General features: G+C 34.4%; 1 protein-coding gene across 3 annotated transcripts; it reads right to left on the reverse strand.

The window, feature by feature from the left end:
• Window positions 1–959: 959 nt before the first annotated feature.
• LOC147384363 (lipid phosphate phosphatase delta-like) lies at window positions 960–13,194 on the reverse strand. Of its 3 annotated transcripts, none has more exons than XM_086425619.1 (8): window positions 12,909–13,194; window positions 12,695–12,790; window positions 12,474–12,512; window positions 12,200–12,330; window positions 11,994–12,097; window positions 11,789–11,917; window positions 11,583–11,698; window positions 960–1,620 (listed from the first exon to the last, which is right to left on the reverse strand). In XM_086425619.1, exons 1-8 carry the CDS (start codon window positions 13,068–13,070, stop codon window positions 1,213–1,215), a joined length of 1,185 nt encoding a protein of 394 aa, XP_086281745.1. In that variant the 5' UTR covers window positions 13,071–13,194; the 3' UTR covers window positions 960–1,212. The 3 variants fall into 3 exon arrangements, with proteins under 3 accessions (XP_086281745.1, XP_086281744.1, XP_086281746.1); XM_086425618.1 differs by having other exon boundaries at window positions 12,499–12,573; window positions 12,909–13,193; XM_086425620.1 differs by having other exon boundaries at window positions 12,499–12,512; window positions 12,909–13,182.
• Between the last annotated feature and the right edge of the window lie 4,974 nt (window positions 13,195–18,168).

Genomic DNA, 18,168 nt, shown 5'->3' on the forward strand with positions numbered 1-18,168 from the left:
GAAATTCCAAGTTTTGTACACTATTCATTTTAATTCCCAAAACATGTATTCGACATTTTTATAACTTACAAACTCGTGAGTTCATCAGTTTTAATATCTACAAATTCATAAAATATGAGTGAATTCATTAATTATAAAAATGACAAACTCACTCGGAATACATGTTTTGGGAATTAAAATGAACAATGTACTGAAACTGGAATTTGAACATAAGTTGCACACGTTTTGGGAAATATCCCTAGAAATTAAGCACTTGTTTACATATAGATTGGTGTGTTACAAGTAAAATTTGGTGTGTTAATAGCATCTTTCAATGTTGCAACTTCGTCTTGTGACTTCCATATATAAATATTTAATTACTAGTAATAAATATTTTATATATTTTTAACGTTTAAAAGTATGAATTATATTGTTGTAAATGCAAAATCTTTATGTCGTGATTTATTGCACCCCACCTTGTTAAGTAATTGACTAAATCATATGAAAATTTTATGGCTAAATACTTATAAAATAATTGTGCTATAAACAACAGTAATTGTAAAATTCCATAATAAAAAAACTTTGCGTTTTACAACATTTTACGACATACCAAGCAGGGCGTAAGACCTTCCATTATTTTTGAAAATAATGTAATGTGTAAGTTGTGTATAAGCCCATTGGGGTCCAAAAACGTTTTGACTTGCCACCCATAACCTTTACCATGATTTAAAATATCGTAACGATTGAATGTTTTGATTAATGAAAAAACCAAGACGGTATCAACCGATACATTCAGTACAAACCCGATATGTTTCAAGGACAATGTTTCATATCGATCTTGGCCAATACCGATTTGTATTGACTGATATATTCTGAAATTTTACGCCATGAGCTTTACTATGTTACATTGAAATGATGTTATATTAGAATAAGTGGAACCGGAATTGGGATTACTAATTACAACTTCAAAAAAGAATCAATTAGGTCAAATGTAGTTCCTACTTTAGATGAACATCGATTAGGTCAAATCATTGTTTAAACAGATCAATACATACTGAGTAATTATGATACAAACTACTTGTCACATTTCATCAACTTGTTCACATGTAGGACAGATCAAATCAAAATTCATGAAGATTTCGTTGAATTAAAAAGATAATATGATACACAAGATCAATACGAGTACACATTCCTATTGCAATCTCATTAAAAGCGAGCGATTCCTCGTACTTACTACAAGCTTAGATGAGAGAATAGAGAAGGAACGAGGTCTACTACCGACCATGCGAGTCCAGCATATTGAAGGAACCTTATACCCGTATCGACATCAAATGAATCTTGAGTAGAGAAGAAGAGTTTCTGCAGATAACCCGATTGCTTGACATTGTTGGACTTTTTATCGTTAATGGATCCTTTAAGTGCTTGGATATAGCATGATGATCTTATTGGAATGCTCAAGGCGTTGGATACTGAAGGGAGTATCCATTTAGCTAAAGACTTGCAGCAGAACTTCACAATAAGAATTGTAGGAATACCGACGAGTATCCTTCCCATGAAAACTTGGAGAGTGAGTTGTGGGCTAAGGATGCGCGGAACATCTTCATGGTGAAATTGAAGGTAAGTTTGCTGGATTCCACTAACCTGGATGAAAAACATTACAGCTTGTTTTATGAACTTGACAACAAATAAGCTAACCTGTGAGAGAAAAAGAAAAAAAGAAGAAATCTACCAAAGAAAAAGACAAAACAAAAAACAAAAAAACAAAGGTCTGCCCTTCTGTTGAGTGTTTATTTTCCTCCACTCTCGAGTGTGCCATACCCCAGTTAAGCCCCGTGACCCTCTTATATTCATAGTTCTCCTCCTTTCCAACAAATCGGTCTTTTGTTGTAGGTTGGTTAACATGGCATCAGAGTGCTAGGTTTGTATCGATCACAGGTTCGATTCTTTCCACCCTTATGCATAAGGAGGAGTGTTGAGTGTATATCGTCCTTTGTTCTTGGGTGTATCATACCCTAGTTAAGCCTAGAGACCCTCTTATATTCATAGTTCTCCCCCTCTCCAATAGATCGGTTTTTTGCAGTAGTTGGCTGGTAAACACTGTATCAAAGTACTAGGTTCATATAAGTCATGGGTTCGAGTCTTTCTACCCTTATGGTTGAGGGGGAGTGTTGAGTGTATGTTTTCCTCCACTCCCGGGTGTGCCATCCAATTAAACCACATGACCCTCGTATATTCATAGTTCTCCCCCTCTCCAACAGATCGGTGAGCGAGTGCCTGATTGTATTGATTGGGTCATATGGGACAAGGTTCAAGTCTAGTGGTCAATTAGGATCCTTCAAATACATTACCACTAATTTCCACTTGAAACCTATTGGAATGGTAAAAGGCTTGTCTTTCTGTGACCTCTTGGATTCTCAAAACTCAAAGCACCCAAATGAAAGAAAAATATAGGTCCTCTCAATTACGTAGTGGACCTTTGTGATTTTGTTTGTTAAAGCTGACAACTATGATATATGTTGTAAGAGCAAAGCATGATGCTCAAGTACTGTCTCCTCAATTCGCATTCTGTTTCTTTGTTTCCTCTCTAAGATATCAATGACAAATAAATTCATTTCAGTATGCAATCAGCACAGAACTGAAAGTGGTATAAAATGGTGACTCAATTGCATCATTTTTACGCTAAGATAAACTCAAGTGTGACTTCAGAGTCTTGAATTGTATGCTCGTTATCAACTTCTGCCTTGTGCAACTAAGGTGTCAACTTGAATTAATGTGAACCCAATACTCAATTTAGAGTTTAATGTATACAAGCTTATCTAATTTACATTCTTCTGACAATAATGATAATCATAAAAAACAACAGTGCATCTAGAAAATGCAGTTGGCTCCCTTTAACCATAACATATCAATTAAATTGAAGATTCCTTCAAACCCTTCACTCCAGCCTTTAACCTTTCTATAATCAAAGCAAACTTTCTGCATATCAGTCCCTTAACATCACATTTTTCATTATTTGTCTAAAACCCTGCTCAGTACCTAACTCTTCCCACCCACAAATGAGTCCTTAATCACTCATCATAACTAGTCTCTAATAATTAGGTAAAACCTTAATCGAAGCCTGTGTTGTTGTCTTTATTCTTCTCTTTTTATTATTATTATTATTATTATTATTATTTATAACTAAAAGCAATTTTATTATGAGGAAAAATACAATGAGAAGGGGAAGCTATGACAAGGTGAAGGGACCAATCAAGGACCAACCCACTACATACAAAACAGAGCACACATGGAAAACTTTCCTATCCAAAAGCCAAGTCAAGCAACAATACAATTATACTCACTCCCTCGATCTCGAGAGATGATGAATCCCATATAAAAGATGAAGTCTCAAAGAAGAACCCCTTGAACTCTTCATGGAGTTTGCACCACAGAAACATAATTGCCTTACCATCCACAATTATCAGATACACTCCTTCCCCTCAAAGGCTCCGGCATTTCGTTCTGTCTAAATGCACCCATGAACTGCGAAGGACAGAAGATTCCAAAGGATTCTACTTATCAATGATGATTTTCCTTGAGATAAAATAATGAATAGTGAGAATTTTTATCAAGAGCATGGCAGACCAGACAAAACAGCTACTTTTGATGGAACATTTTCTCTTCAAGAGAACACCTACAAAAGGATTGAGTAGAATGGGAAAGGCACAAATACAAAGCTTTGACCACAGCCTTTTGTGTTGACTTCAAGGCCCACCAGTCCAGCTTTCTATTGAAGCCAAGGTTCAAATTTGGACCCTTCTTTGCACATCCAGTCATGCTTTGAAAGGACTGAGCCTTTTCTTGGCAGAGGAAACTGGGATCTTAGTGCAGAGTCGCCACTCCACGTGTTCTCTCAAATCTGACCCCATTTATAATACCTCCTCCACAGTCCACATCCACACTTAGCCCTTACTCGCATGTTCTCCTACCAGAAATCATCACAACTGTTGAGTTTTGTGTTATCTGCCTTCGCTCCCGGGTGTCACGTGCTCAAGTATCGCGCCCCAGTTCAACCCGTGATCCTCTTGTATACATAAATGTGCCTTCTCTTAATACCAGTTGGTTTTAGGTAGAGTGGTTTGCAAAATGGTATCAGAGCGTCACGGTCCATATAGGTCATGGGTTTGAGTCTCCTCAAAGAAAATTTTCACCCTTATGTGTGAGGGGGGGGGGGGGGGGGGGGGGCGTTGAGTGTTGTGTTATCCTCTTCCGCTCCCAGATGTCATGTGCTCATGTATCGTGCCCTAGTTCAACCTGTGACCCTTTTATATATGTAGTTGAACCTTCTCTTAACATCAATTGGTTTAGGTAGAATGATTTGCAACAACCGCCACCTTCTCAACAACATTTCTCTTCGAAAAGCTAGAAGAATTCACTCCAAACCTCCAAAACTACTTCCGTATTAATGCTTGCTTTAGTACCTGTAATCTTCTTGTCCTCAACCTCTGTAATTCGGGAGAGAAAACCTTATCCTATTTCCTAAGTGGTATTTTGGAGACCTTTGATTTATATTCAATAACTTCTATACTCTTGTTAAGGCTTAGACCAAGCAAACATCATAAACAAGGACATAAAATATATCACTTTTGTCAACTAAAACACTCTAAACTTAGTATGTTTGATACATGGAATTTCATTTTTAATGGAAATCAAATCCATTGGGAAAATGATCGTGATAAACTTCATCATGCGGAAAAATGAATTCCACCATTTCATTGCACCTTAGAAAACATAAGATGAAGAAGTAGATGAGAGAGAGAGAGAGGGAGGTGGGGGGAGCAAGGATGAAGAAGATGGGGGGGGGGGGGTACGGATCAGGAAAGAAGAAGAGGATGAGAGAAAAAGAGACAGGGGAACCCCTTTTTTTGGAAATAGGGAAAGGAAAGAAGAGAGAAGGTTTACTAGGTTGGATTTCATTTTCCCATGGGTACGGGTGGGAAAATGAAATTTAGCCAAGAGTGGCGTTTTAGATGAGGGTGAAATTTTTTTTTCTTCTCACCCATTTTAGTTTCTCTTTATATCTGGTTCCCAGAGGCAAACCCAAGTAAGATGCTAGAAGTTTTCCCAAGACCCCAAGCACAATGTTCTGTGTTCAATACCAACTCTGATTAGTAGAACAGTGAAATTACAGCGCACAAGTACCTAAATATGATTAGTAGAACAGTGAAACTTGAGGTGTTAAACCATAGATTCCTTTTATTTAACTTTAATCCTTCCAATCTACCAATTTAAACCAGTTTAGATATCATCTTCCCCAAGGATTCCATCACGAACAAAAAAAAAAAATCGAGAAAGAAGATGACCTTGCCTCAAACCCCCCCCCCCCCCCCCGCCCCAAGAACTCCTAAAAAATCTGACTGGCTACCGTTTATGTCGATCGAGGCCACAGATGACAAGTACTTCATAATCCAGTTTCTCCATCACTCACTAAACCCCATTTTTCCCAAGATATAGCCAAGAAAAATCCAAAAGACATGATCTATGCCTTTTCCAAGACAATCTTACACACAACAAGAATCGTACCACTGGAAGATCTCCATTTGAGATTGCAGATTGACTTAAACCATAGCAATCACTTATCCAATACAGTTCCCAGAAACATATGCCAACTTTTTCCCCAACACATTAGAAATACTCATGTTGATGTTCAACGAAATTTATGATGCACGCTAAATGGTATAAATTGGCATTCATCATAAGTTCATGCAAATGAGGTGCACATCAAGAAGTTACAGTTTCCTCAAGGCGTTCATAAAAAGCCTCACTCATGGAATGTGGAATTGTAACATATGCTCAAGGTATTAAATTTTGATTTTGGGGGGACCTTGAAATAAAAATATTTCGATTGGTTTGGAAATGAATACAATTTCCATCGAAATGTCATGGAACGATAGCAATCTCGAAGAAAAAAATCATTAAAACTGTAGGAAATGATAACTCACAAACACTAAGACACACTAAAAAATCATCAAAATATAATAACCAATTATATAGAGTATGGAAATGAAGATAAACATTGTTATGCTAAATGTGAGGAAATAAATAAAAAATTTATGAAAAAATCGTGGAAAAGACAACAATATTGAGAAAATTTTCATTGAAACTGTAGAAAATGCTAAAACACACTCAAAACTCCTCAAACTACAATTAACAATTATATGGATCATGGAAATGAAGATCTACAGTGGTATGCTAAATGTTAGTATAGCCTTTGAGAACCAAAAAAAAAAAAACCTATATTCTACAAGAAAATGAGAATAATAAGATAAACATAATTACATATACCTTAATATGTAAAACATTTTCTTAAATGAACAAATTATTGCTAATATATACAACTAATTAAAACCTGAATGATTGTGCTGTGCTTATATGAATGTGCTAATTTGCTTAGAATATATTAAAATAAGACGATATAAATATCTAACTAATCATCATTCATTTCTACTAAAGAATGGATATTATGGTATTTTTTAGTAGTGAATATTGCTATCATGTGCAATTTCCAAGTCCTTTTTGCAACATTTATAATTCTTGTTATTTAATAGGCTTTATTTAGAATAATATTTCAATAAAAAATATTTCAGGTGAAATTTACTATTTGTCAAGATATTCCCACTGAAAATTTGCATTTTTTTATATATACTGATAATTGGTTATTTCGGTTGAAATTCATTGTTCAAAAAAATATTTCACAAAAATGAATAGTGATTTATCCAAAATATATACAAAAAAAAAAAATTATAGTTAAATTTCAGGTAATACTTGTGGAAGTGAACATATTTCGTAATATTTCGTGGAAATAGGTCAAAATTTAATCCTGTGTATATACTAAAATGCATTGGTGAGAATTTGTATAGCGTGGAACTTCATCTTGCTATAAAAATTATCCAAGTTTCAAATATTGAAGATTTTGGTGGCCTATCTATGACATCATGAGGATGTTAATACCAAGGAGCATGCGATTAAAATTCCATATTTATAGAAGTTTCAAGATCAGATTGAGGATGTATATGACATGGAGGATTTCAAAATGTCCAAGTAAAGTGGAAATATGTTCTAAAATCTGATGCTACATGTATTACTAGTGAAGGCTTCCAAAGATTCAGCCCATACACGTTGGCCAAGATTTTTTTTTATAGTAGAAGGAAGCTTCGAAAGCCTAGTTCAACCAAGCCCATTAATTCTGGGTTTTCAGCTTGTTCTTGCAGTCCGGCCTTGTAAATGAATTCTATTTTCGAATTGCTTGGTGAACAAATTACCAAAACTTTGATTTTTATGAGCGATTCTACTTAGTAGATTCTGATGTTTTTGTTAAGGAGAAGAGAAAGGGGCATGTGTGGGTACATATAAACATTCTCTTAGTTTAACAAATAGAAGAGGAGACTTCTACTGTTGTGTGCTTCAACAGATATGAGATTACGTCATATTGATCGGTGAGATTCCAATTACATACAGCCTCAACTGTTTGTGAGACTCCATAAGAGGAGACCGCAAGATTGTGAGATTCAACCCCTATCTTTATCCTTTCACAAGTTATAAATAAAAAAACCCAATCCCCATCTCCCCATCGAACACTACAAGCCTTATTTCCCAAACAATCTACTTTCAGCCTTCAACCTTCCTATGATCAATCAGACTATAAGTCTGAACATCAATACCATATTTCATTCCTATAATCCTTCTCATTATTTGTCTAAAACCCATTCAGTCCTTATTCCAACATACATATCAAATAAAATCCTAACGAAGCCTTTTATTGTTGTCCTTACTCTAGTCCAACCACATCTCATATTTCATTATCAGTTATCTGGAGTGTCCAACATATCATGGATAGTCATTGTTACAGAGATTGAATATTACAAAGTGTGCATGAAGTATTCTATTCATTTTGGAATACTAATTGGAGGCTCTACCATTGTTCGTTCTACTCATCTCTCTTATGTTCCCTACCAAGAACAATTGTTTTCATTCATTTTCTTTTTGTTCATTAAGAATTTGATGAACTAACTACTAGAGAAGATTATGAGAACATGGGAGAATAATCAGCTTTGGGAATCATGAAATCTCATTTTCCTCTCAAGTTCCCTTTTTTTTCTTTATTGACCAAGGAGCAACTAAGCAATCTCTCAAAGTTTCTCTGTAACAGTCCCCAGTTTGTGGTCAGTTTTTCCTTCACAAGTGTTGTAAAGTAGAGCCCATGTCTCAAATAATTCATTTATATTCTAATTGTGGTTAATAGAAACATTCATCTGTCTATCTTCTGCATCAACATTTTTATTTTCTATTTGCCCTAACCATATGTGGGTGTCAAAATTTTCGTCAATCTTGGATAGAAGACACATGTTACCAAGAAAACAACAAATAATCTCGAGATATGAGTCAGTAAACTCTATCGCATTTAGATGATAATTGTTCATTTGGATTTATAATTATCCATTTTTATGTCATCTCAGACATTGATATAGACTGAGGTATTACCTTCAAAGATACTTGGTATTTGCACATTTCCACCTTGCCACCGGCAGCCAGTACATATCTATTCACTTTGGTCAATATTTGCTTTCTTTTGCTAATCGTGGGTATCCCCACCCTTCGGGTGAGACTAATCCCATGGTCATACGCACCACCCCCTCAGAAAGTCCTACGTGCAACTGGCTGAGTAGAGGGTCAACTGGACCCTGGAGAGTGGCCCCAAGGAAATCATAGCTTCGTGGGGTTTCAAACAATTGATCTACCCTTCCTAAGGAGCTTATCAAGGCTCGGCTTGCCACTAATATAATAAACCTAGAAACTTTTATTGTCTATCATAATTAATTTATTTAACTGAAATATGCTTATCTATAAAAACAGCTCATCTTCAGTACTAAAACAAGAACACTGACCTTGGACTTATGTCTACCAAAGATCAATGGTAATTCCAAATTCTACTTTCCGAAGTAATGCTCAATATATTTGACACCACCTTGTGAAAATCACAGTGAGTATTCTTGCAATTATAAACCATCAACATGAAGAACAGTGTATGGAAGATTCTTAACAGAAGCTGTTGCAGAAGTTTCTCTAACCAAATATCTCATACAAAGCATAGATTTGTCTTATCTGATCTTGTCTTATTTTAACTAATTGTTCACAAGCTCTACATGCAAATAGCACATGCTTCATCAAGTACAATTTTGTCATTTTTCCTATTTTCTTCTATAAATACCAGAAGAAACAACTAAAGAGGGGATTCAAACAGTTTAAATTTTCATTTCTGATCAGTTTTGTTTTTTAAAAGTAAGCTGGGGGATTAAAGATCCAACCCTTAATTAAAATCATTAGAGGGCCATACATGAGCATAGATACATATTAGGTCATCTATCAAGATCAAAGCTAGCTCTCATGGAATAGATTCTCAATCTGAAAAACCCAAGAAATCTTTTGAAATTGTTTCAATTAACTGACTTGATCATCGAAGGTTATTTGACAAGCACCATACCAGTGTCATAGCTAGGAGAATCATCAAAGAAGAAGACATTTAATAGAGAAATCTTGATCTACACAATAATTCATATCTCGGGAATTGATCTTTATCATCAAGGTTAGTATATGAATGTCAATGAGTGAGTGATCTACAAATCACAACGTTATAGACGAAGTAGCTTCTCATATTCAAGTGCAGAACCTTTGGTATATTTCATTTGCATGTGACGTTAGTTAATGAGACTAGTCAAGAGTTAACGCAAAATTAGAACTTTAGAGTCAATATATGGAGCGAAACTTTAGTAATAACACCTATAGAGAGGAAGAGCTAGTAAAAAACTAATGACAAGGAGATAGCCCACAAATAAACTATTTTCATTACCTTGATTCTATTATCTGGAAGGATGGAGAGATTGAAGAAGATGTAATCCCTAGACTTAGGGCTCGATAAATAAGAGGAGGTGTACTTCTAGATACTATTGACCAACAGCATCTAATAGAACAAGAGGAAAATTTTATAAGATGATAGTAAGACCGACGGGGCTTTATGGAGTTGAATGTAGTGCTATTAAAAGACAGGCTCGAATGAGCCTTAACCAAACCCTAAAGAGATGGGCTACGCACTTGTCAGGTCGACATGAACCCAATGGAACTCAGACTTTGTTCAATTCTCGATATAATTGCCAAGACAATTACTTTGGTTGAAGGTACTATGTTTGGGTGCAAATTTGAATTGAGGATATTGTGTAACTTTATTTTTCAGTTTTTCCTTTTCTTTTTCCTTGCTTCTTGGGGTGGGTCCTTGAAAATTTGGTCAAGTAATGCTGTTTCCATTAAGGTCAGACAATAAAGATAATGCAAATGCCACTGTATTAGACAAGTTAAGGTCCTATTCTAGAATGCCCCATTGTATCCTTGCACACAATCACTGTTATAAGTGTTGAGAGTATCTTCAAAGGTCACAATAACATCAGTAAAATTAACCTTAAAAAAATCACATCTTTTGTTACCTGAACACTTCAAAGCAGCTGTCATTTATGTTAAAAATTATGTGCTATGTCAACAAAACATTCCATTCAAGCCAAGGAGATAGTCTTCACAAATGCATCCTTAAATAATATCAATATGGGCTTAGACCCATAGCTCAGTTGGTTTGACACTTTGCAAAGCAACTGAGGTCATGGGTTCAAGTCCAGTTTACCGATAATAAATAAAAAAATAATATCAATATACTGCAACCAAAAAACTTCTTGTCAGAGGGTCATTGACTACATGATGGGGTCCTCTCCGGCTAGGCTTGGGTTTGATATAACATATAATTGTGGGATAGGCAAGGTCTAGGTAATGTTAACCCCTATCCCAACTAGAATTTAATGGGCTTGAGAATTACAAGTCAACCCTACTTTGCAGGCTTAAAATCAAGGTCCTAGTCCTTATTTTTTCAGTCAGTCCAGGTCAATGGGCCCCCAAGTGGCAGCCTATTGAATGTTGGGCAGTCAAGAAATGAGATGTGCATACATTGAGCTTAACATGAACAAGGATGCTGAGATGGGTAAATGGAAAGACTCAGATAAAATTAGAAACTAGTGCATTCGAAAAAAACATAGGATTAGCCCTAATAGGTGATTTGAAGACAAAAAAGAACGTGAGTTAAGGCAGTGAGAGTGGATATAAACAGCTAGAGTTAACCTAAGACATGGTTTCAAACAATCGAATGGAGGAACAACATCCATTAAGCCAAGCCCAAATTTTTGGGATAAGACTTTGATGAGATCAATATTTCTTTCTTACTATGAAAGATATTCACTCGATTCACTCTGCCTGCATAGTGTTTCTTAACATTATGTTGTTAGTCCCAAGATTGGATAAAGGAAGGGTAAATATATATATTTTTTCTGATAGGTAGGAAGGGTAAATATTTCACCACCTACTAATATGAATCTTGACCCTTCATTCATTTATTAGACAAAATCACATGGAGGAATAAGATTTGTTCAGTGGACCCTATATTTTTGGGATAAGGCTTTGAAGATGATGAAAATATTCACTTGATTCACAAGAATAGCAGAATAGGAGTAAGGGTACTATTTTATTCTTACTATTCCCAGTGCAACACCACTGAAGGCCGCGTGGTACTCAAAGCTTGGAGTTGGAAGCTCTGGTGTTGGATATGCAAACAGCAATAAAAAACTTAGGGTGACCCAAAAGGATGTAACTGCAATAGAGAGTATCCACGCATTAAACTAATGAAACATCACAATTACAAAGGTCACTAGATAATACTTAAACATTCCATGTAAAGTACCATTCTGTCCAGAGACTATAAAACTGTCCACATGCTCATGAACCGTAAGCCAAAATACAAATATCACCAGCCCTATGACAAGTCCACCAAAAACATCGACCATGCTGTGCATGCCAAGGTAAATCCTTCCTAGCAAGAGAACAACATTTCAATTTGGGTAGGGATGTAAGATTTACAGAAGCCTAAATAAAGATGGCACATTTACCAAAGCCAATAAGCCCCACAAGCAAGCAAACGATGGTAAACCCAATGAGTATAGAGGTGCCATCTTTATTCTCGGTGTAATCCAAAACATAGTGCAACAAGTACCTGCAATGGCATCAAATTTTCAAGAAGATTCACATTCAATATTACCATCTTAAGATCATTGGTATTCTTAACTCAAATAGAAGAGAAAACAAATGTTAATACGCAGAAAGGCAAACGGTGTTAAGAGTGTGAGATGAAGGTAATCCGTATTCTAATGCATTTTCTTTCTCATCTTTGGTAGCTGTCACTCTTCTAACAGGTGGAGAACTCGGCCTAGGAGCTGATACCAAATCCTATTCATTCATACACACTCAAGGATTAAAAAACACCCTTAATGACTTGAATTCAGCTAAATCAAACAATCAAAAACTATTAAAAAAAAAAAAAAAACCTCAGTGACTTGAATTCAGAAAAATCAAACAATCAAATACTCAACCCGATTGCTATGGAGGAGCGAATACCTTAATGCAATTCCCTATATAATCACAAAAAGCCATCAAGAGAGTCATCTGCCTGGCCAATTTACTGTGCCCACTCTACATAATTACCAATGTCCATAAATTTTTGAAAATTATTTAAAAATCCATAAAACCCAGATGAAGAATTATAATAAAAATAAATATTACCCACAAAAATTAAAGGGAAAAGAGAACATACCCAGAAGAGAAGAGGTAGAAAAGCAGTGTAAAAAGGCACAGAAACAACACAAGACAGCCCAGAGAACAAAGTGTCCAAGAAACCATGTTGGAAGCTCTGAGGAACCCATAAGACCAAAACCCCATTAAAGAACAACATAAAAATCAAATCAAATCAATCTAACAAACATAGAACCGAGCAATTAAGTAGAAATTGAGATATGGGTTTTTCTCACTTGGATCTGAAGAATGAGAGGAGTCCCTGTGATGACATGGTCTGTGACCCATGGTTGGGTGAGGGATCTGATCTTCTGAGTCACATTGAAGAATGAGGATGTAACAATCCATAGCCCAATACCAGATAGAGTCATCATTTGCCACATAAGTATGCTCTCCATTTAAAAATAAAAATCTGATCTTATTTAATTTTCCAAATGGGTAAGGGTTCTTGCCTTCTTGGCCTCTGGTCTTGGCAACAAAAAGCTCAACGCCAACACAGAGAGGGAATCCCTCATAAGATTGGAATATTCACCGTTGGCGGGGCTTTTAAGAGACTTGTACCGTTGTGCAATGCTGACCGTGCATAGCTTGACTTTCTAGGCCATGGGTCAATAAAGCGTATAAATATATATTCGCTTGGCAGGGTGTCATTATTTGCAGCCTTTAACTTTAAGGAAAATTACTTAAAGGACCCTTGCGGAAGATTACTTTTGTAAATGGTCCCTATGTAAGTTTTCAACCGGTGCTTGATCATTGGTGGGACATTTAGGTGCTGTTTGTTAAACTGAAAAAAATAAGTGCTGAATAGTATTAAGCGCTGAAACTTATAAGCGCTGAATTTAAGTACTTAAAAAGTTATTTGTTTAGATGCTGAATCATATATGTTACACATTGCTGAAGCTGGTAAATTATCTTTACTATCCTTACAATCATATTATACATTATTTTCATATTTCAAATGCCTATTTCTTATCAAACATAATAAAATATATTATTTCTTATAAAATTAAAATATAATTCATTTTTAAATAATAAATAATACTCAAATCTTCAATTTATAAATAATAATTTCTATTTATAAAAGTCCACAAATTTCAAAATAAAAATAATAATGTCATACAAGTCACCAAAATTTGAAATCAACATTAAAATAACTTAATTTTAGATGAATAATTTTCGATAGAAATAAAGGATGTGTAATTATAAAAGCACCTTATGAATTAATAAGGGCAACCCACACCATAGCCAATTTTGTTTTTTGTTTTATATGGGTTAAAGTTTTTGAAATGAGCACATTTTTAGTGTGGATAATCTAGAGATCATCCTCACAAAAAATCAGTCAATTTTGAAACTTCTAACTCGTCAAAAATAGTTTTTTTTTTTTTAAAGGATGTTTTACGATTCTTGAACTTGTTTTGATAGGGTTAGAAGTTTCAGGATGTGCTGAATTTTGGTGAGGATGATCTCCTCATTGTAGAGATCATCTTCATCAAAAATCAACTTATTCCAAAACTTTTAACCCATATAAAACAAAATAATTTAGTCATGGTGTGGGTTTATTCATTTGTGGGGTGCTTATATACTAATGAGGAGATCATCCTCACCAAAAATCAACTCATTACAAAACTTTTAACTCATATAAGACAAAATAATTTAGCCATGGTATGGGTTTATTAATTTGTGGGGTGTTTATATACTTATCTATAGGATATAAGAGGTAATATCCTTTTAAGAATAAGGGCATACTTATCCATCCTCAAAAAACAAAGGGCATACTTGTCCGTGTCGAAAAAAGCAAAGTGCTTACCGCTTCAGCACTTTTTTCAGCATCAAAATAGTGCTGAATTTTTTTCACTTATTTTCAGCAATAAGCGCTGAAAATATAGAGTAAACAAACGCGCTATTTTGACAAAAAGTGCTGAATTTAATTTTTTTCAGCAATAAGCACTGAAAAATAGCGCAAACAAACATTGCCTTAGTAATTTTTTTCTTTCTATATGGTCCATAGATCTCATTTCCCACATTTCTCACAATTAAATGTATTAACTGTTCTAACTCATCGTTTTCATCCAAAATTGTATTTTTGACATCTCACTCGAGTTTCGAACACTTCATTCCATCAGAAAGAATTTAAGAAAGAAGAAGAAATCATATTCAAGGGGTTTTTTTTTCAAATATTTTAAAGATGTATGTAAAAAACTAGGGGTTTTTCACTTTTTTTCTTAGTTTTTTTATGAAAATTGATCAAGAATGATTCTTTTGGATTGAAATCATAATTTTTATTTTGTTTTTAAAAAGAAAATTGTATATATATAACTATTTTGAGATATGTTAAAAAGTCTGTGAACGCTTGAAGGGATAGTTTGTCATGTCATTTCTAGAGTGACATACTATCCTATGATGTATTGTTGAGATGGTAAAATCTTGTGTAGTATAGGATGCATAGAGGAATAGAATCACAATTGAGATCCGAAAGATTCCATTATATCTTCAGTAGTGAACTATGTAATGTAAAGGTAATTTATGAGATGTGTATAGATGTCTTTTAGGAATCATAAATTCTCCTGGCAGGCATAGATAAAGATGACTAGTAAATAATCATCAATAATCTAGAGTAGTTGAACCTATTAACACTTTGTGAAAGAACCTATTCCTTATGGTCACAGTCAATGACCAACCTGAGTTGGATAAATGGTCATCAAATTATGGTAATTAGCCACAAAATCAATATCTAACGGAGGGGTTCTACATCAATGAAGTCTAGAATAAATTGGATCCTGATGGTGAGGTATCCAGTCATGGTTCTTAACACTCTCAGTAACTACACTACCACTGTTTATACTTAAATCTATTAAATATGCTTCGTTTTGTTATTTTGAAATTTATCTTCCAAATTGTTTAAATGAAGTTCTAGGTAAATTTTGAGCATAATTATATAACCTCACTTTTATTTACATTGAAAACTTGCATGTATTCCAAGTATTTTAAAATGGTTTGAAAAATTTGTGTTTAAGAGACTGTTAGTTTGATATAGTTGTCTACCTATGGGTAACACCTCTATTACTCACCCTATCATTTCAATTACATATCCTTCCCTAGTCGAAGAGCAGTTAGAGGAGTCTCCAAAAGAGTTCCAACTTATAGGAAATGTGAATGACTAGAGTCCACTTTCAGGTGAGAAGTAGAATTATTTATACTAGTTCAGTCACTAATTAGGTGTTAGGATCTATTGTTTCATTTTTTTATATTTAAGTATGAGGTAGGATTTTTTATGTCAACATGAGGGTTTTTGTGTACTGGCAGGGTTTGCCATTTCTTTCTTCTATTATATCTTTGAGTTCTAGTTTTGTAGTACTCTTACATGCTAACATTTTTTATTATTATATATTCATTTTTTCTGTGATATTATTACCTTATCGTTATGTTATCTCCTGATGATATTATCACTTTAAGAGTGTTATTTTAGTGCCTTAGATCCTAGCATAGAATCATGGAGATTCATGTTAGAATTTAGAGGTGTTATAATTAACTTATTGTAACGTTGATTTTTAGTAGAATCGATGTTATAAATTTTTCTAGAGTTTTTGTGCAACCAATGGCAAAAAAAATAGATTTGTAACGTCGTTTTAATTGAAATCCGACATTAAAAAATATAAACTAACGCAACTCCCTATTCATCTCAGTGTAGTAGTGTTGTACTTAGTGTTTTGTATATGACGAATATTTTCCTTATTAGATCTATAAATAATATAAAATGTACTAGTTATAGGAACATAATTGATAGGTCTACCTATATTGGTGAAAAGTGCAAATGCTTTCAATTAGAAATGATTATTTTCTCTCAAATATTTATGAAACTTGGATAGTGCCTAAAATATGTTTAAAGTATTAGAAGGAATGCCAATTTAGTTTTGAAGGAGGTGTGTGAAATAATTTTAATTTATTATATAAGATCACTAATTAGTAGGCTACTAAATTTTGACAAAATTTAAATTCCCTAACTATGTGAATTGAAGGTGCACATCTTCATCATCATATTTTTCTTATTTAAAATTTAAAAATGTGATGGATTATTCAACTTTAAATTATTTTTTTTTTTAAAGAAAAACAATGATTATAATCATTTTAAAACATAATGCAATTATTATAAAGATCTTGTGTCTTGTTATTTGAGTGGTCAAAGTTTTGAAGATATATATTTCTTTTTTAAATATTATAATTATTTGAAAAACGATCTTTCAAAGGTTGCAGGTATTGATCTTTTGACCTGTTGTAAAGTTACCTTTTTTTTCCATTGGGTGAAGCATTGGGAGAGAGTGAATAAATTCAACAAAGCTATTCAGTCTATAATATATCTATCAAAGTATTTAGAGATGTGTTGGTGTTGGGAGAGAGTAAATAAATTCAACAAAGCTATCACAAAGAATTCATATTCATTATATTAATGATTCAATGATCTGATGTTTAATCATTCTATTTCAGAGGGATCTTCAAATCAACTTAAGGGACATACTGGCTGTCTCCTTAGCTAGACAAAGATGAAAGACGATCGGTTCTATTGCATTTCCAATTCAAGACTCATGTTTCCCAATAGACTTGTACTAGATATATTGTCGTGTGTATGATAACTAGTTAATTAGTCAGTTAAGCTTATAACGTTATATGGTATTAATATTTTGGAAGTCATCTTTATTCACTCCAATAAGTATAAAACAAACATAATGTGGATTAGACTCATAACTAACTGTAGAAGGCCTAAAGAGATTTGACCCTCCTTTAGTTGACCAAAAGTCACATCGTGTCCTAATGTTAGGACAGCCGTCATTGACCATTCAAAGATGATTGAGCGTCACGTGGAAGCAAATAGATGAAATAGAGTGAGCACAAAGGAGGACGATGTGGCGTAGTGAGATGGTGAAAGTGTGCGTGCCAAGGTTGTCTCAACCAACCGAAAAGATAATAATAAGGTTATGAAAGTGGTTTCATGTATCGTTAAAGATAAGACGAAAAGGAATAACTGGTGTATACAAACTTAATGGAATGCGGTTAATAGTTATTGAATTGATAGACGACATATGGAAGGAAGGCCGATCGACAAGCCAAAGCTAGATCAATATAAAGACGTCACTTGTACTCGTCAACTGATGACGTCAATGTGGATTAGGGTTTTCCTTTGCCAAATGGCGGAGATTAACATGCCAGAACCCTTTATAAATTAAGAATAGACGAGACCTTGAAAGGGATGTATCCTTAGAGTGGTGATAATCTGACTATCCCACGTGGCATACTCAATCGACTACTTGATGTGACAAGTTTGGGATCATAGATATACCTTCCTTGGGATACACGATTCCCTCGAGATACACTTTTTTAATGGGAAAGTGCAGCCATGTATTTCGAGGAGCGCAAATCTATGGTACCTGAACCTTTCACATCAGGGTAGTCGATTCACTTTGCCACGTTGGGTGGTCAGATTATCACGTTTCATATCCTTAA

This window comes from Akebia trifoliata, chromosome 15, assembly GCF_017979445.1.
Source record: "Akebia trifoliata isolate Shusen 1 chromosome 15, ASM1797944v1, whole genome shotgun sequence".
Taxonomy (NCBI): domain Eukaryota; kingdom Viridiplantae; phylum Streptophyta; class Magnoliopsida; order Ranunculales; family Lardizabalaceae; genus Akebia; species Akebia trifoliata.